This window comes from Pelobates fuscus, chromosome 13 (genome assembly GCF_036172605.1).
Source record: "Pelobates fuscus isolate aPelFus1 chromosome 13, aPelFus1.pri, whole genome shotgun sequence".
NCBI classification, from domain to species: domain Eukaryota; kingdom Metazoa; phylum Chordata; class Amphibia; order Anura; family Pelobatidae; genus Pelobates; species Pelobates fuscus.
The window spans coordinates 63039678-63056874 of record NC_086329.1 but is presented as its reverse complement, the minus strand read 5'-3'; the positions used below and the strand labels follow the sequence as shown (position 1 = coordinate 63056874).

At 42.2% G+C, this 17197-nt stretch overlaps 1 protein-coding gene across 1 annotated transcript in view; it reads left to right on the top strand.

The window, feature by feature from the left end:
* Positions 1 to 16357, top strand: part of MAX (MYC associated factor X) — an 82511-nt gene extending 66154 nt beyond the window's left edge. The window contains exons 3-4 of the mRNA XM_063439424.1: positions 1389 to 1512; positions 15077 to 16357. Of these exons, the coding sequence (XP_063295494.1) occupies positions 1389 to 1512; positions 15077 to 15264 (312 nt within the window). The 3' untranslated portion in view covers positions 15265 to 16357. The remainder of the gene's footprint in view (positions 1 to 1388; positions 1513 to 15076) is intronic.
* Positions 16358 to 17197: the final 840 nt, after the last annotated feature.

Here is a 17197-nt window from a genome sequence, read left to right as displayed (position 1 = left end):
ACCATCTACTGGCCATTTTGGGGTGATACAACACTTACTAAAACCACTTAAATATAATGATACATAGTTATCATTTTAGTTGCTATTACTGAGACATTTTGTATTGTCTTTTTCTTTGTTTTATTTCATTTTTTTACAGTATTCACTTGCTGACTGTGTCACCTACTGGTTCTCATACAAAGAATGTGATATAAAGTTGGTATGATAACTCAGAAGCATATACTTCTGCTTTATCAGACCAACTCAAGGACTACAGGTGCCAGACGACCAGGTGTGTGTACAACTGTTTGTAAACAGCATACTAGGTTATCAACAGATGCTGCTTTGAGACAACTAGCACCATGATTGCTACAGAGCACTGTAGTGGTTTTGTTGCTTAGGGTATCAATTAAATAGTAGACCTCTACTTTAAAGACCCCAACTGCACCTGGACTCTTGAAACTCCAGTCAGGTAAGCTGAACAGAACCAACATTTTGAGAATGTTTTCCTAATGAAGCTGCCCGTACGTACATTGTTGATTTGATGTCATATAATCCCATAATATATCTTTGACCTGCATCCAGGGCAGATGTCTGCTCCATTTACCAGAAGCACAGTGGAGGCTAGTGTCTTCTATACTTGTAGCCAATGCATACTTCATTCAAAGAAGCTCAGTTTTTTCTTACCCTAGTAATGGCCACCCAGCTATGGTGGGATTTACTACTCTGGATTTGTCAAGCCCTGGTGTAACCTAAAATTAAAGGGACATTATAGTCACCAGAACAACTACAGCTTGATGTAGTTGTTCTGTTGAAGTCAGTCCCTCTATGCATTTTAATGTAAACACGGTCTTTTTAAAGAAAAGACCGTGTCTACATTGGTGCCTAGGTACACCTATTGGCCACTCCTGTGATGGCAACTGGAGGTGGTCCTGCAGCACTGACGTTCAGCGTCTCCACACTTTGCGTGGAGACACTTAACTTTCTTCATAACAATGCATTGGTTCAATTAATCTCTATGAGGAGATGCTGATTGGCCAGCGGAGCTTTTGGCCCCACCACTGGCCCGCCTCCTTAGGTATCTCAGCCAATTCAATGCTTTCCTATAGGAAAGCATTGTGATTTGTTGAGATCATCAATTCTAATGATGACAGCCAAGGAGGTGGGTCCGGGGCGGAGCCAAATGCCGGTGCTATAAATGAGGTGAGATGTTACCCTATTTAAGAGAGGCAGCGGGCTAGATAGTGATTTTAGCACTAAAGGGTCAGGAATACATGTTTGTGTTCCTTCCCCTATAGTGCACCGTTAAATTACTTTGACTTGTTTTGCAATAAAGTATCATTATTATTTGATTCTAGCTATATTGTCCTTTTTAAAAGACTTTGGTTGCTTTATCTTTTCCATCAAAGGCGTCACGAGCTCAAATACTGGACAAAGCCACAGAGTACATCCAGTACATGAGGAGGAAAAATCACACACACCAGCAAGATATTGACGATCTAAAGAGACAGAATGCTTTATTAGAACAACAAGGTAAAACCTAATGCAATTGTTCTTTTATCAACTATTGTTACTTGTACTTGGCTTCTATACATTTTGCAGTTTAATTGTGGGAAAAACAGCCAGTCCTGTGACTAGTAACAAGAGGAAACTGCTAACTTTCCAGAGGGTGTACAAATCTCGACTTTGGCTGAAATCCAGTAGAATATGTCCAGGAAACAATAAATTATCTCAGATAAATGATAAAGCTCTCAAAATTACTTCAGGAGTTTGTCTAAAGCCTGGCCTTTATATAACTCCAGTCATGTAATTAATAGCTACTATTAACCTAAGCACTATTGTTTTTGGATTTTGGTTTTCTCCCTCTAACTATGACAGTTCATTTGAAAGATGACTTCAGATAGGGAGGCCAGAAAGACTTGTAGACATTGTCCTCACTACCCTACCTACATGACCATTATTATACTTTATATCTTCGAACACTAAGCTGTTCCTGCTTCTTCATTACAGCTATGGTGATTCTTGCCAAGCCTATTTGTTTCTTTGTCAGAATTGTAATTTTGCAGTAGGGTTTTCATTTGTTTTGATTTATTTATTTTAGTCCTGTATATGAATGTGAGTTCTATGATAAAGAGCATCATAATTCATATCGTAGTGGTGAGTTACTATCGTGCAAAGAACCAAAACACATCATTAATAATACGCTATCTATCTCTAAAATGTTTTTTTTTTTTTTTTTTTTTTTGTTTTTATTGCTATATCTGCTTAGATATTGATTTGTGGCCAATCCATTATTTCCTTTAAACTTCTTCAGGTGCTCCTCTAAATTCTGTTGACTGTAAGATGCCACTGTTTATTAATCTTTTCTCTAGCATAGTCCTGCCTCCTAATTGATCAAATTGAAAGTGTGCAAAGAAAGACTAACTATATATATTTTTTTAAAAACTAGTCCTTGAAGAAATGTTGTGTGAAAAAGTGATGGACTATATGATTTTGGATAAGGGGGGAGATACAGGACACAACCCAATGTAGTGGGGGTTTACAGATACTTTTTTCACTTGACCATGATGATTTTAACACCATTAGGATGTTCCAAGCCACACTACACAAAGTGTAGCCAGGCAGTCCCTCTGCTTCCAGACCAGCCCTCGCAGGCAATGTGATTGTGATGTACGTTTGAAAATGTCAAACTGAAACGTTGTTTTTTGTTTATATGTGAAGCAATAAAAACTTACATTTGGGTGTGGCGAAACCGACCTCGCCACGTGTCCTTGGAGGGGGCTGAGTGCCCGCCTCTTGCCTTGGGACTATGGACCAGACTTTATGGGAATGTGTTAACGCAGATAGCTATGCCATGGAGCCCATTCGTGTAGTTAAAGACTTCGGCTCCATGGCAATTGAACTGTGTGAATAGGATCTGCGTGCTATTAGGTAGTTTTGTCCTTCCTCCCCAGCGGCAGTGTGTGTTACAGGCAGCTGGAGGTGTCGTCCTTCCTCCCCAGCGGCAGTGTGAGTTACAGGGGGCCGAAGGTGTCGCCCTTCCCCCCCCCCCCCCCCCAGCAGCAGTGTGTCCTACAGAGAGCAGAGACAGTTGGTCCCTCTCTCCAGCAGCAGGACAATGTAACGGGAGTGGAGACAGGTGGTCTCCCTCTCCAGCGGCAGCCCGTGTTTAAGGGAGAGGAGCACAGCACCCCCTCTCCCCAGCGGCAGCTTACCCTAACAAGGGGAGACACCAATCTCCCAGACGGCGCAGATGGGACCGTGGTCTCTGTGCCTGACCTACAGGGATTCTGGACAGCCTTTCCAGGTCCCCAACTACCCTCACCGGGACAACAGGAGGAGGGGGTAAGTACAAATTCCCCTCCCCAGCTAGCTCCTAGCGTGGCACCAGGGTTAACAGAGGCGACATTAACCCTCACTGACTCCTATGTTTCCCTGGCTACTGAGCCAGACTATGTTACCAGCACCCCAGCAGAAGAGCTGGCAGCTGGGCAGAGTGCATTTGGCCTCTGCCCTACCTTTGTCCCTGGTCCAGATCCTGATGTCCTGCAGGCTATCCCAGCAGAAGAGCTGGCATCAGGGTAGAGCGCCGCTGGCCTCTGCCCTTCCAGTCCCCTCAGCGTGTTGCCCCATCGCACAGCAAAATACTCAGGTGCAGTAACTGTTTGTTGTGGGTGGGCTGCTCTTGTACTTTGTTGTTGTGGGGGGCTACTCTGGCATCTGTTTATTGTGGGTTGGTGGATCGACTAACGGAGGCACTGACCGACAGAAGGTCAGGTGCCTGGTTAGTCTTCCGCCAAAAGGGGAGATGTGTGACGAAGTGCCCATCGCCACTTTGTCCTTAAGAGGCCTGCTTGCCTGCCTCCTCCCCTGTGACTATGGCCCTGGACTGTATTGCCCTGTAAAACTTACATTTGGGTGTGGCGAAACCGACCTCGCCACGTGTCCTTGGAGGGGGCTGAGTGCCCGCCTCTTGCCTTGGGACTATGGACCAGACTTTATGGGAATGTGTTAACGCAGATAGCTATGCCATGGAGCCCATTCGTGTAGTTAAAGACTTCGGCTCCATGGCAATTGAACTGTGTGAATAGGATCTGCGCGCTATTCGGTAGTTTTGTGCGCTCAGATCCCAGCTATCTGGGGATATGTGAAATGTCTGTGTGTTATGTGTAAAAGGGGACTTTCCCTTAACTTTTGAACCCCTGGTCTGATTCGTGCCATTTTTTAATATGTTGTTCCCCTGAATGGATTGATTATAAAAATGTAAGTTTTATTAATGTACTATGTAAAATGGGAAAGTTATAAAAGTGCATAAAAATGTATACGTTTTTGCTTGGAGATAATTGAGTTGATATAGTAGGAAACTCAATTATCTCCCAAGCAGAGGGGAGGGAAACTGTGGGCTGTACTATTATGTTATTGGTTGTTTTATACCTCCCCCTGAGTGTGGTCTGTTTGTACCTGACTGTAATAAAAAGCAGGCTGGGTGTTCCAGACCTCAGACCTCTTCTGACCCTCAATACGTAGCCTTGTCTCGTTATTGGAGGGAACTGCTATCACACTGGGGATTGCTATGCTCTGCATATTCCCCTGAGCTTAATCACTTAGCTCTGGAGGAGAGGTCTTCTCCACACGGTCCTGGAGGACAGAATCCGATCCAGGGTGGAAGGCAGACGGCGAGGCTCCAGTTAAGCTACGGCGGTTGTGGAGCCTGCGGTGGTTGTGGTATCGTCTGCAGTGCTTGGAGTCCTCTGTAAGCGCTAGGAGCATCCATCAACGGAGGGTACTCGGTCGGAGTACACGGAGCTCCGTTACATAAGTCATAGGAGTGCTTTTTATTTTATTAATTATAAGTTAAGGGACCTGCCTGTCAACCCGGGCAAAAAGTCCAGAGAATTTCATTTGCACGCCCTATATTTGACCTTGTAACTTTCAAAAACCCCATAAACCTGTACATGGGGTGGTACTGTTGTACTCCTGAGGTATTAAAATGTTTAATATGTAAATATTTGATGTGAAATGAAAGCCCTGTTACTGCTGAACAAAATGACATATAATTAGTGTGTGTGCACTTAATATGAAAGCGGTAAATTATGGTTGAACAGATATATAGCTCAAATTCTAGGGTTTTACATTTTGTTTTGTTTAGTGTACAGTTGTCTCTGTCCTTAACCCCTTAACGACGAGTGACGGACGAGGTCCGTCACTCAGGGGAAACCCTTAACGACGAGTGACGGACCTCGTCCGTCACCCGTTAAAATTAACCCCAGATCGCCGCGATCGCGGGGTTAATGGTGCTCCAGTCTGCCTCTGTATTAGAGGCAGACTGGGAGCACCGACTTGCGCTGTCCCAGCACATGTGCCCGCTCTGACAGCATGTCAGAGCGAGCACATGTGCTGTGTATACTTGCCTTCCGCCTCCCTGCACTTCCGGGTTCACTGTGAAGTGCAGGGAGACGGATCTTCACTGATCCTGCCCCCTGTAAAAAAATAAAAAATAAAGTTAAATTATCCCACCCCCCTTTACCTAGTTTAATTTAAAAAAATTAACCCCTTCCCTGCCAATTGACCACGGACTACAGTGATCAATTGGCAGAGATTCCATTTTACTATGATCTGATTTTTGGGGAATTGGGGGATTTAGTGTTAGGCTAACTAGGGGTTCACGTTAAAAAAAAGTTTTTAAAAAAGTTTAAAAAAGTTCCAAAATGAAGTTTAAAAAAGTTTTAATAATGTTTAAGTAAAAAAATTAAAAAAAAAAAAAACCCTTTACCCAGTCCAAATAAAAATTAACCCCTTCCCTGCCAGCCGATCACTGCCTACAGTGATCAAAATACAGATCACAGTATTATACTGCGATCTAATTTTTTTTTAACCCCTGACGATTCACTTTTATTTATTTTTTAACCCTCAGGGGTTCAATTTATTTAATTAACTAATTTAAATATTGTATAATTATTTTGCTAGCTGGGGTGGGTGGGAGTTATGGGAAAATGGGGAATTTACTGTTAGTGCTGCTTACTGCTAGTTATGGGTTAACGGTAAAAAAAAAAAGCTTAGAAAAATGTTAAATCTGTAAAAAAACAAAAAATTAAGTTTTAAGAAAGTTTAGGAAACTTTAAAAAAAAAATAAGCAAAACAAAAGTTTAAAAAATAGTTTTAGAAAGTAAAAAAAATACATTTAAAAACGCTCATTACCACTACACCTGGAACAAACTAGAGAAAAAATTATCCCACGTCAAGGTTCAAAATATGCCTTTTGAATTACCCCAGGGTGTATTCTTCAATAAATAGTATGTGTTTGTGGGGAAGTTTCAATAACCAACCATCTAAACTACTCCACATTGGAACATGGACACAGCGTAAAACTTCAAAGTTAGAAAAAAACTGAATGGCTGCGTCTCAAATGTGCCCCTTCAACATCCACATATACCTGGCAAAGGTACATACGGGGGTATTTCTGTACTCAGACCACATAGCTGAGCAACATATTAAGTATTATACAGTGGTAGTACACATAAGATTTGCAAAAAATACTGTGCAAACTCACTTTGTGTGTCAAAAAGGCAGAAAAAACGCTTATTACCACTACACTTGGTACAAGCTAGCGGAAAAATGATCCCATGCTAAGGTTCAAAATATGCCTTTTGAAATACCCTGGAATGTCTTCTTTAAGAAATGGTATGGCTTTATGGGGTATTTGGATTATATAGCCTGGTAAAATACTCTAAAAATTTAAAGTTTGAAAAAAAAAAATGGAATGGCTGTGTCCCAAATGTGCCCCTCCGATGTCCACATATACCCGGCAAAGGTACATACGGGGGTATTTCTGTACTCAGACCACATAGCTGAGCAACATATGAAGTATTATACAGTGGTAGTACACATAAGATTTGCAAAACATACTGTGCAAACTCACTTTGTGTGTCAAAAAGGCAGAAAAAGGGCGGGGTTTGAGCACAGAGCGGAGCGGACGCATGCAGGCATAGCTCCCGCTCTACACGACACTTAAACCGGACAAACGACAGGTTACAGACCAGAGAAGCCAGAAACCGGGTCACCGGCAGAAAGGTGAAGCAACGCTGAATGTTTTGATACCACACAAGACGCAATCGCAGCCGTCTGACCGGTAACCTCATCTGAGGCCTAGCATGCCAAGCAACCTGATCGCCGGAGGAGGCGGCCGATCTGGCTCAGGGCCAGCATCGCATGGCAGCGCTAGTGTTCCCCTGCTACCCCCACCTATGGACCGGTGGGGGATATCCCGGTCCCCACTGGAGACGCATACTTGCCCGACGGGGAGAATCACTGTCCGACGACAAGCCACGCGAGGCGCCCAAGATGGCCGTCGTGCCAAGCTCCGAGCAAACTAAGGAGGATCTGGAGCTCCAGCAATGGAGATGGCGCTTCGAGAACAGATTCAATCAAATCTGCCAAGCATTTTGGAGAAACATACAGCACAGGCCTCCTCCCAGAGTCTCACATGTGAAGCGGGAGAGCGCTCCGGCAGAGGCCCGCCCGACCCACCCCGGACGAGGGACCCAAGTGGGTGTCCACCCACTCCGCCACCCCTCCAGTCGGAAGGCAGCTCGCAAACCATGGAATCCAGGGGACATGGCTCACACTGGGCTAAAAACCGCCGCACTCAAACCAACCAGGCGACACCCCACAAAGCAGCGGGCAATTAAGAAGCGGTGGAGAATAGCCGCACGCAGCCGGCACAGGAGAATACCCTACAAACTTACCTCTGACCATCCAGAACAAGCGGAGGCTAAGCAGAGAGATCTGAGCAACCACTCCTGTCAACGGGCCACCCGTCAAGCGCTGGGACCCCCTACGGAGGAGAATAGAGAAGCCGCCCACCTCTTCATATGCCCCAAGAGCTTCCCAAATAAGGGGATCGGCTGAGCTAAGGACACTGCCTGAGTTGCCTAACTGATATTGATGGCCACCACATTACCCTGATACTATACCATGCCGCAAAGTTTAAAATGCCCTCCAGCGGCCACTCTACCTAGTAAGATATAATCGTATGACCTTATGTCTCACACTATCTACACTCACCTCACATCCTGAAAGCACGTTGTTAACCCTATGTTCACCTACGCACTCACATGTCTAGATAACTCAAAGTGGACTCTATTGTTCTACATAATCAGACATACACGAATAGCCTGCAACCCAACTACTTACATGGAGATGTGTGTGATAGCATTATACCTCTGTTGAAGTTCTCAGTTACATGCCTTAACCTAAAATGCATACACCTCTATGCTGTCAGGTAGAATAGTTAGAGTTTAATCTATTGTCTCATTACTGAATACTGACATGTGTTCACTGTGTCATCTCTTTGATATAAGCCTCAATCTATGTCTAGCTTGTCTCTAGAGAGAATCCTTAAATTTAAAATTTGTGTTCGCTTTCACATGTACCTCTATGTTCATCTGTCAACATTACGTTGGAGGAATGTCTTTGGGGTACCTCTCAACTGTTTGTTATTAACGCACTACAAAAATAAAGAATTAAAAAAATAAATTAAAAAAAAGGCAGAAAAAACGCTTATTACCACTACACCTGGTACAAGCTAGCGGAAAAATGATCCCATGCTAAGGTTCAAAATATGCCTTTTGAAAAACCCTGGGATGTCTTCTTTAAGAAATGGTATGGCTTTATGGGGTATTTGGATTATATAGCCTGGTAAAATACTCTAAAATGGGACATGGGCACAGCGTATAAAATGTAAGTTTGAAAACAAATGGAATGGCTGTGTCCCAAATGTTCCCCTCCAATGTCCACATATACCTGGCAAAGGTACATACGGGGGTATTTTTGTACTCAGCAGACATAGCTGAGCAGCATATGAAGTATTATACAGTGGTAGTACACATACGGTTTGCAAAATATACTGTGCAAACTCACTTTGTGTGTCAAAAAGGCAGAAAAAACGCTTATTACCACTACACTTGGTATAAGCTAGCGGAAAAATGATCCCACGCTTAGGTTCAAAATATGTCTACTTTAAGAAATGGTGGGGTAGTTTGAATTTAAAACCTGCGAAGATGCTTGGAAATTGCACATAGGCCCAGCGTCAAAGTTCGGTAAAAACTGATATGGCTTGGTCTCCTATATGGCACTGTAGCTTCACAAAATAGTGCCAAAGACATTCATTGGGGATGTCTTTTTACTCAGAAGACTTAGCTGAGCATAATTTGGGGGTTTTGAACTTAGTGGCACATACGAAATATACAAAATGCCCGGCAAAAATGCAATCCGTATGTAAAAAAAAAAAAAAAAATTTAAAAAAATTATTTTTTACCACACACTTTGGCATATATTGGTGAAAAAATGGGGGCATGTTAAGGCACAATATGCACCATATGAGATACCCTGGAGTGTCTACTTTTACAAATGGTAGGCCATTGTTTTTTTTTTTGTTTTTTTTTGAACAGTCAAACTACTATAATACCCCAAATGGAAGCATAGGCTCATTAAATCTGTCTCTCAAAATTCGACTGTGAAGGGGGGACGGAGCCTGCTAGCACACGGCACCAGACGCCATTTTCCATCTCTCCCGATACTAAAACTTAATCCAGGCAAAATCCGCGAAACGGGCACCCATCCAGCCCAACAACCCACATAATCGGAACCAGCAAGGCAAGAGGCACCGGCAGATGCCTTTTTTGCAGCCCCACAAGCTCCCCAAGCGGAAACGCAAAACCGGGGCCTACACCTCGCCGGCGATCCGGGACCTGGAGGAATTTCTGTTCCGGCCGCGAGCAGAGAGGGTAGGACCTCCAGCACCCCCCTCACCCACTGAAACGCCAGCGCTCATACCTGCAATGGGACGCAGATCCCAAAAACCAGCACCTGATGGAGGGGATATCGGCGCGCTGCTGCAACGCCCGGCGCCACCGCGCCCCGCTCTCATGCCCGTGGGCGGAGAACAGGAGCCAGCTCACGCTCCCCACCAGGAGTGGAGGGGACAGGAGACCCCCCAGGCCACACGGCCAGCGCAGGTACAGCAGCCTGAATCCCCTGCAGATGCAGCACCAGCCACTAAGGGGGACCTTAAACTCCTGCTTGCTGACATTCACAAGCTCTTAGCAGCTGACACTGCCCTCCTCAAGACAGAGGTACAACTGGTTACAGATAGGGTAACTACCACAGAGCAAGAAGTAGGGGAGGTTAAAACACACCTGACAACACTAGATGAACAAGTACTCACTATACAGCATCACCAAAAACTTATGGCACTTAAAATGGCGACCATAGAAGACAGACAAAGGAGAATGCACATCAAAATCAGGGGAATTCCAAATGCAATCACTGCAGAAGAACTGCCTCATTACGTAAGGCGTCTTCTAGCCAGCATACTCCCCCACGCAGCTGCAAAGAAAATCGCCATAGACGGCATCTACCGGCTCCCGACATACACTCATCTGAAAACACCGGCAGCACGAGACGTCATCTTAAGGTGCGTCACAGTTCAGGACAAGCTCCATATTATGGCAGCGCTTAAAGACCGAACGCCACTGCCCTTTGAAGGCACAGAGCTAACCTTCTATCAGGACTTATCTAGGGCCACACTACTGTGGCACAAATCATACGGCCCAACAGCAACACAGCTACGTGCCGCAGGCATAGCCTACAAGTGGGGAGCAGGAGGGTCTATGGAAGTCACCCGCGCAGGGACAACACACGTCCTCTCATCGCCTGAGGAAGCCTCCAAATTTTTGAAAACCCCTCGGCTTGCAGCACCAGACCCCGAAACAGCAAGGAGAACGCACGGAACGCATGACCGCCTCTCCCGATACCCCGGGAACAAGTGAACTGGGGGCATTGGGCACATGAACACTAACCGGTTGATAAAACACAAGATTTAATTACGATGGACTTTAAGTTCTATGATGTTTATTATGCCTTTTACTTTAAGTTACTATATCGTTACCTGTAGGACGGATTACTCCGCTGACGCTACTTGAGTTATACTACCACTAAGACTGGTTGCCTTAAAAGCACCCAACTGGACACATAGTCCAACAAACACAACCCCCTCCCCCCCCCCCACAACCCCCCCCATGGTCAGGGGTGTCTTGTCCCCGTGCCGAGGCAGAGCGCACCACCACGACACCATCCAAAGCCCTAACACGCTAGAACCTATCACATTTCTTACACTGCTGACAGAGGCTACTGTAGGGCCTGTAACCCACACAGACTGCCCAGCATGCAAGCCGTACCACAAACAGCTAGTCCCATAGTAGACTACAACGCATCACACAGCCTACTTAACCGACTACCACACACAGCTAGACCAACCCCACTGTGACTAATTTTCACTGTTACCCATTCCTGTTACGCCTTATCTGAAAATGTGCTTTTAACCTTATGCCATGTTTTATCTCGTTTAACATTATCTGTATACATATGTATAAGCTTGTTACCACTGAAATGGCAGCAAAGTGCTTGTTTGAAACCTAAGCACAACAAAATAAAGAATAAAAAAAATAAAAATAAAAAATTTGACTGTGAATACTGAAAAGGTCTCCTATATGGCACTGTAGCTTCACAAAATAGTGCCAAAGACATACAATGGGGGATATCATTTTACTCAGCAGATGTAACTGAACACAAAATAAAACTTTGTACAGGAATAGCACACACCAACTTTACAAAAATACACATCAGAAGTTCTTTGTTATAAGTTTGTGTGCCAAAATCCCCAAAAAACACAATTTTACTCGAATATTTAGCAGAGGTTGGCGGTGAAATGGCTACGTAGAAAGTGTCAAAACAACCTTAGGTAAATAGCCTGTGGTGTCTACTTTATATAAATATATACTTTTGTGTGGCAATTTTGTTCTCTTTTATGGCTATTAAGCTTACACGACAAACATACCAAATTCTAAAATCGCTCCACATTTAAAGTTTATTTTACTCCTTGTGCTTTGTGACCTGTAACTACCAAAAAAAACTTAAAATCCCAGACACATTATATATTCTGTAATTCAGAACAACTAAATGAATTTATTTTTAATTACTTTCCTTAACCTGCACTAATTGTGAACATTATTGCAAAAACTTTAAAAAAAAAAAATTTTTTTTTTGCATTTTTCTGTATTTTTTTTATAATAAATAAGCATTTATGTAGATATGTTACATCAAATTAAAACCCTTTCTGTCCTTTAAAAAACGGTATATAATATGCGTCGGTGCAATAAATGAGTAAAATGTAAATTGCAGTTGAACGCAAACAGCAAAAAATGCAAAAAATGCCGTTGTCATTAAGTGAAAGGCAAGCTTCTGAAGCTCTGTCCTTAAAGGGGTTAAGGTGTTATGGGTTGATGCATACATGTAGCATAATCCTCCAAAGAGCTTAGTGACAGACCGTTTTTCAATTTTCTTACTGTTAAGAACCAGTGCACTTTTTACATTTCTGTTTGTGTTTAGCTGTAATTTTCCTCTTACTCATTTACTGTACCAATACATATTATATACAGTTTTTCTCGCCATTAGACACCCCAATTTGTGTTCAGCAACATCTCATGAGTACAGTGATATCACCCATGTATAGGTGTGTCTGGTTCTCTGGGGGCTAAAAGACCTTATTTAGAGGGTGCAAATTCCAGTTTTCCAACTTGTAATTTTCACAGCTTGTCATCATGCACCCATGTCCCATTTGGGAAATTTTTTTAAAGCCAGCCAATGTTATTTGCCCCCATCAAACCATATATTTTTGAAAAGTAGACACCTTAGGGTATTTCAAATGGTCGTATGTTAACACTTTCCATGCACTAAGTCTACCACCAGCCTTTGTTAAACTTTTGGATAGACGTGTTTTTGTCATTTTTCTCTCACATTGTACTTTAGGCATGGATTCTCAGTTCCTGTTATGTGTTACTGACAAAGAACACCCCAATATGTGTTCAGCAACATCTCCAGAGTACAACAGTGCCCCCAATGTACAGGTTTTATGGGTTTTTGCAAACTTACAGGGGTCAAATGTAGGGCTTTTCCATGTTTGCACATTGAAATTTGCCAGATTGGTTTGCTGGGTTTGTGTTGCCTTTTAAGACCATATGGTATCCCAGGAATGTGAAATAACCCCATGATGGCATACCATTTTCAAATGTTGACAACCCAGGGTATTCAAAATGGTGTATGTCCAGTCTTTTGTAGTAGCCACTTAGTCACAAATGCTAGCCAAAATTAGCGTTTTTATTTGTTTTTTTATAAATGTGTTTAAAAAAAAAAAAATATATATATATATATATATATATATATATATATATATATATATGTTTAAGGCCTGTATTTGTGGGAGGAATTAGCGTTCCTATATAAACGCTACTTCCCCTTCCTACCTTGCCGTAAACCCCGAACATAGACTTTTGGGGCCCGGAGCAAGGAATTCCCCACCCCCGCTTTATGCCTGGTCGTAAGTGCGAGCCATCGTAAAACAGGTAGGTCGCTAAATGAGGACCACCTGTATATGTATAATATATTTATTTGATTATAATTTTTTTTAATTTTTAGCAGCCTGCGGGACTGCCTGACAGCTTAGACAGTCCCCCTGCTAGCTGCACTGTGGACAGATGACCCCTGGGGGTCCTAAATTGCAGAGGGGGGGCTGTCCGGGCTCAGCCAACACAGTCCCCCTCAGAAGCAGACCGATCGCCGGCGGGGGAACGGCGGCGATCGGTAAGTACATGGGAAGAGAGAGGGAGGGGTAGCAGTTAATTTTTTTTTTTTTTACATTTTTCAAAAAAAAAATTTAACTGAGTGCCTCGACCCCTCGAGGCACTCAGTACAGGCAGAGCATCGGAAGCCTGCCTGAAGGCTTCCGATGCTCTTGCCTAAACTGCCGGGCGCCACGTGTGGCAACCCGGAAGTGATCGCTCCGGAGAGGAGCGCTCACTCGGGTGCCCGGCAGTGTGGGGGGGTATTCCATGATGCCTCGATATTGAGTAATACCCTTAGAGCGGCTGAAAGCGACAGATGAGGTACGTCCTTAAGGACCATTTTTTTTGTCAGATGTACCTCATACGTCCACGGTACTTAAGGGGTTAATGCTAACAAAAGGGTTCAAAGATATTGTATGTTTCACTTTTAAGATCACAGTGTTGTGTTTTGCAAATATTTATTAGAAAATCAAAATATAACTGAATAGTGTTCAGTGTAGTGGGGTTTTTTTTTGTGTTTTTTTTGCGGGGAGGGGAGTTTGGAGTTTGAGTGCAGTGCTTAATTTTGTAGATTTGTATTTGCTTTTGTATACACAGCCATGTTACAGTGCTGACACCCACCCCGAGTGTTCCCTATTAAGGGTTAATAAGGGTTTTTAAAAAAAAAAAAATATCCTTCTCTGTCTCATTAGAGATTTTACATTTTAGCTGAAAACAGCAAGGTGAATTGTTAGTGTAGGACTCATCTAAGAGGGCTTACCTTGATGTGGCAGGTGAGCTTACACTTAAATGGCCATTGGAGTTATACTAAAAATCTCCACTTATTTAAATGTGCATAGGTATTTGGGTTAGTGCGCAAGTAACTTTTTAAATTATTTTTTTATTTTGCTATGGTGGCAAAGAGGAGGTTACTAAGGAATGTGCACATTATTATTAAATTAAGCAGAACTGTGTTTACGCTCACAAGTTTTAGCTTACTTTTGCTATTACAGAGGTAACCTTAACAGATTGTTCCTAACCCAATCCACTACCAAAATACAGTGCACATAAAAATCTGAAATCTTAGGTGATTTTGTTTTTCTTGGACTTTGTTAGTGAGGGACTCCAGATACTCCTCCATGCCAAAGGAGGGAGGGGTCCTTGCCGCAAGTGACTTGCATGAGACCTAAGTGGGACTATCTGGATGGCAAGGTGTACATATTTTTCAAGGTATTTACATCTGTTCTCAATGTTCTCATATTTTCTGTAGGGAATATGGTGACTACATATCAAAGTTCTATATGCTTCAAATTGACCTTTCTATTGTTCTCCAGGTGTGTAAAGCTTTTCAAAAGGTCTTTCTGGTATGCTTATGGACATTGGTAATATGTTTGTTTCATAGCTTGATGATCTTCTCCTGATTTTCCTCCTTTTCACAGTTCGCGCACTGGAGAAAGCAAGATCTAGCTCTCAGCTGCAGACTAACTACTCTTCTTCTGACAGCAGCCTCTACACCAATCCCAAGGGCAGCACCATTTCAGCCTTTGATGGTGGTTCTGACTCCAGTTCTGAATCAGAACCTGAAGAACCACAAAGCAGAAAGAAAATACGGATGGAAGCAAGCTAAGCTGAACCCAGCAATAATTGAACAGCCTCTACGAGCTTAAACCTTGTTATAGTTTATAATTAGGCCCTATCCATCAGATTAAGGACTTCTTTTTATTAGTTTACAATTCCATTAGGCTCTTGGACTGAATAATTATAATTTTGTAATTTTTTTTTTTTTTTTTTTTTTTTTTCCTCTACTTTTTTCCCCCTTCTGTTATTTAAATTTTAAGGCAACGTCTGTATCTCATATCAATAGAAGTACAAAAAAGGAAAAAAAAAAAAAACTATTTTGTGTGTTGAGTTGCATGTATTTTCCCAATACGCCTTGCCTACAGTATGGCAACTGTATGGTAGGTGTCCACAGTGAATGAATGAAGCAGGCATTGGAGCCTGCAAATCAAAGTCATGCAACTGCACTCATTTAATTATTTTTGTTTTTTGTGATACAAAATCAATTTGGATATTTTTACTAAGAAACATATATGTGCCACGAGATTTTAAATAGGTACATATTTGGTGCTTTACTTTGGTATGATTTTCTGGGCTCAAATTTGCATTCAATAATGAATTTCACAGCATTTTTATCTTTAAATTCTTTGTTTATATATGCACATTTTGTATGTGTATCTGTTTATGTGAAATTGAAAATAACTCATGGGGATAGTGACTTAAAGTCAATTGTAGAGTGTTGATAAATTCCACTCTTCTTAAAACAGGGTGACCTGGTGGCCTTGTTTATTTCTCCCCCCCCCCCCCCCCCCTCTCCCCATGATCCCACAGACACACCTTTCAATAATGCCAAGATGCAAGAACTACATCTTCCTTAAATCCGTTTGTAAAGGACTGATATTGAAAACTGTTACTATTATTCTACTACTGACCAAGAGAAACCTGCAATTTGACCAGTTGTTTAAGCAGATATTTCCTTTCTTGTATGTATTTGCCAAATGAATACCAGCAGTTCACACTTCATATTAGGGATGTACTTGTTTTATTGTTGGTGCTCCCCAGTTATTTGTTTTCCTGTTGTAAAAAAAATATATATATATATATGTGATAAGCAGATAATCGTGGTGGCTCTTATATTTTTGTTTTAGTTATTTTATATTTGTCGGATTTTTATTTTATTTAATTGTTTTTTTTTTAAAATTTAAGTTTACTTTATTACTATTTTTTTTGCCAGTTATGACTAACCGATGATAGTATTTAGAGGTGTGCTTCTTTTGTTTCTCTCCCACTAAATCTATCTTCTGGAGAAAATAAGGAAACAGATTTTACAAACATATCCTGCAAATACTTTCTAGAAGTGTTAGGGCAAGTAAACATTGGATATTTACATTGTGTTTTATAGGAAGCAGATATAACTACACTGAATACAAATAATGCGTTAACATAACCATTTTATTTTCTAGAAGATATTAATGTTGTGCAGAAATGATTTACAGCCTTTTATAGCTTAAACAAAAATGAAGTATGTGATGATGCATTTTTTTTCCCTCCCTCATTTTTCATTTTCAAAGATTAAAAGACTGGAAACTCACTTGAGTTCACTTGTGCCTCGTTTCCACTGAGCGGATCGGTTCGGGTTGGTACAGTTTGGAAGGTTTAGAATGGACCAGCCCATTCTGGTGAGCGTTTCCACTGCAAGTCAGACCTTTCAGGGCCATGCAGGGTTTAGAAAAAATGCTCTTCCTGTCCACCAATCAATGGATTGTATAGTAGCTCCGCCCTAACCGAACCGTTCCATTTCTTATGGCCCTACATCTGAAGCAGGACCCTGAATGGATCGGTACGGTTCGCTTGTATGGACCACTTTCATAATGGAAACACCCAAAATAGCGAACCGTACCGAACTGAACCGAACCGATCCGCTCAGTGGAAACGAGGCATTAGATCGTGTAAAATGGGCATGTTAGCATATGATATGAGTTCTTGGTTTATACAATGCATCT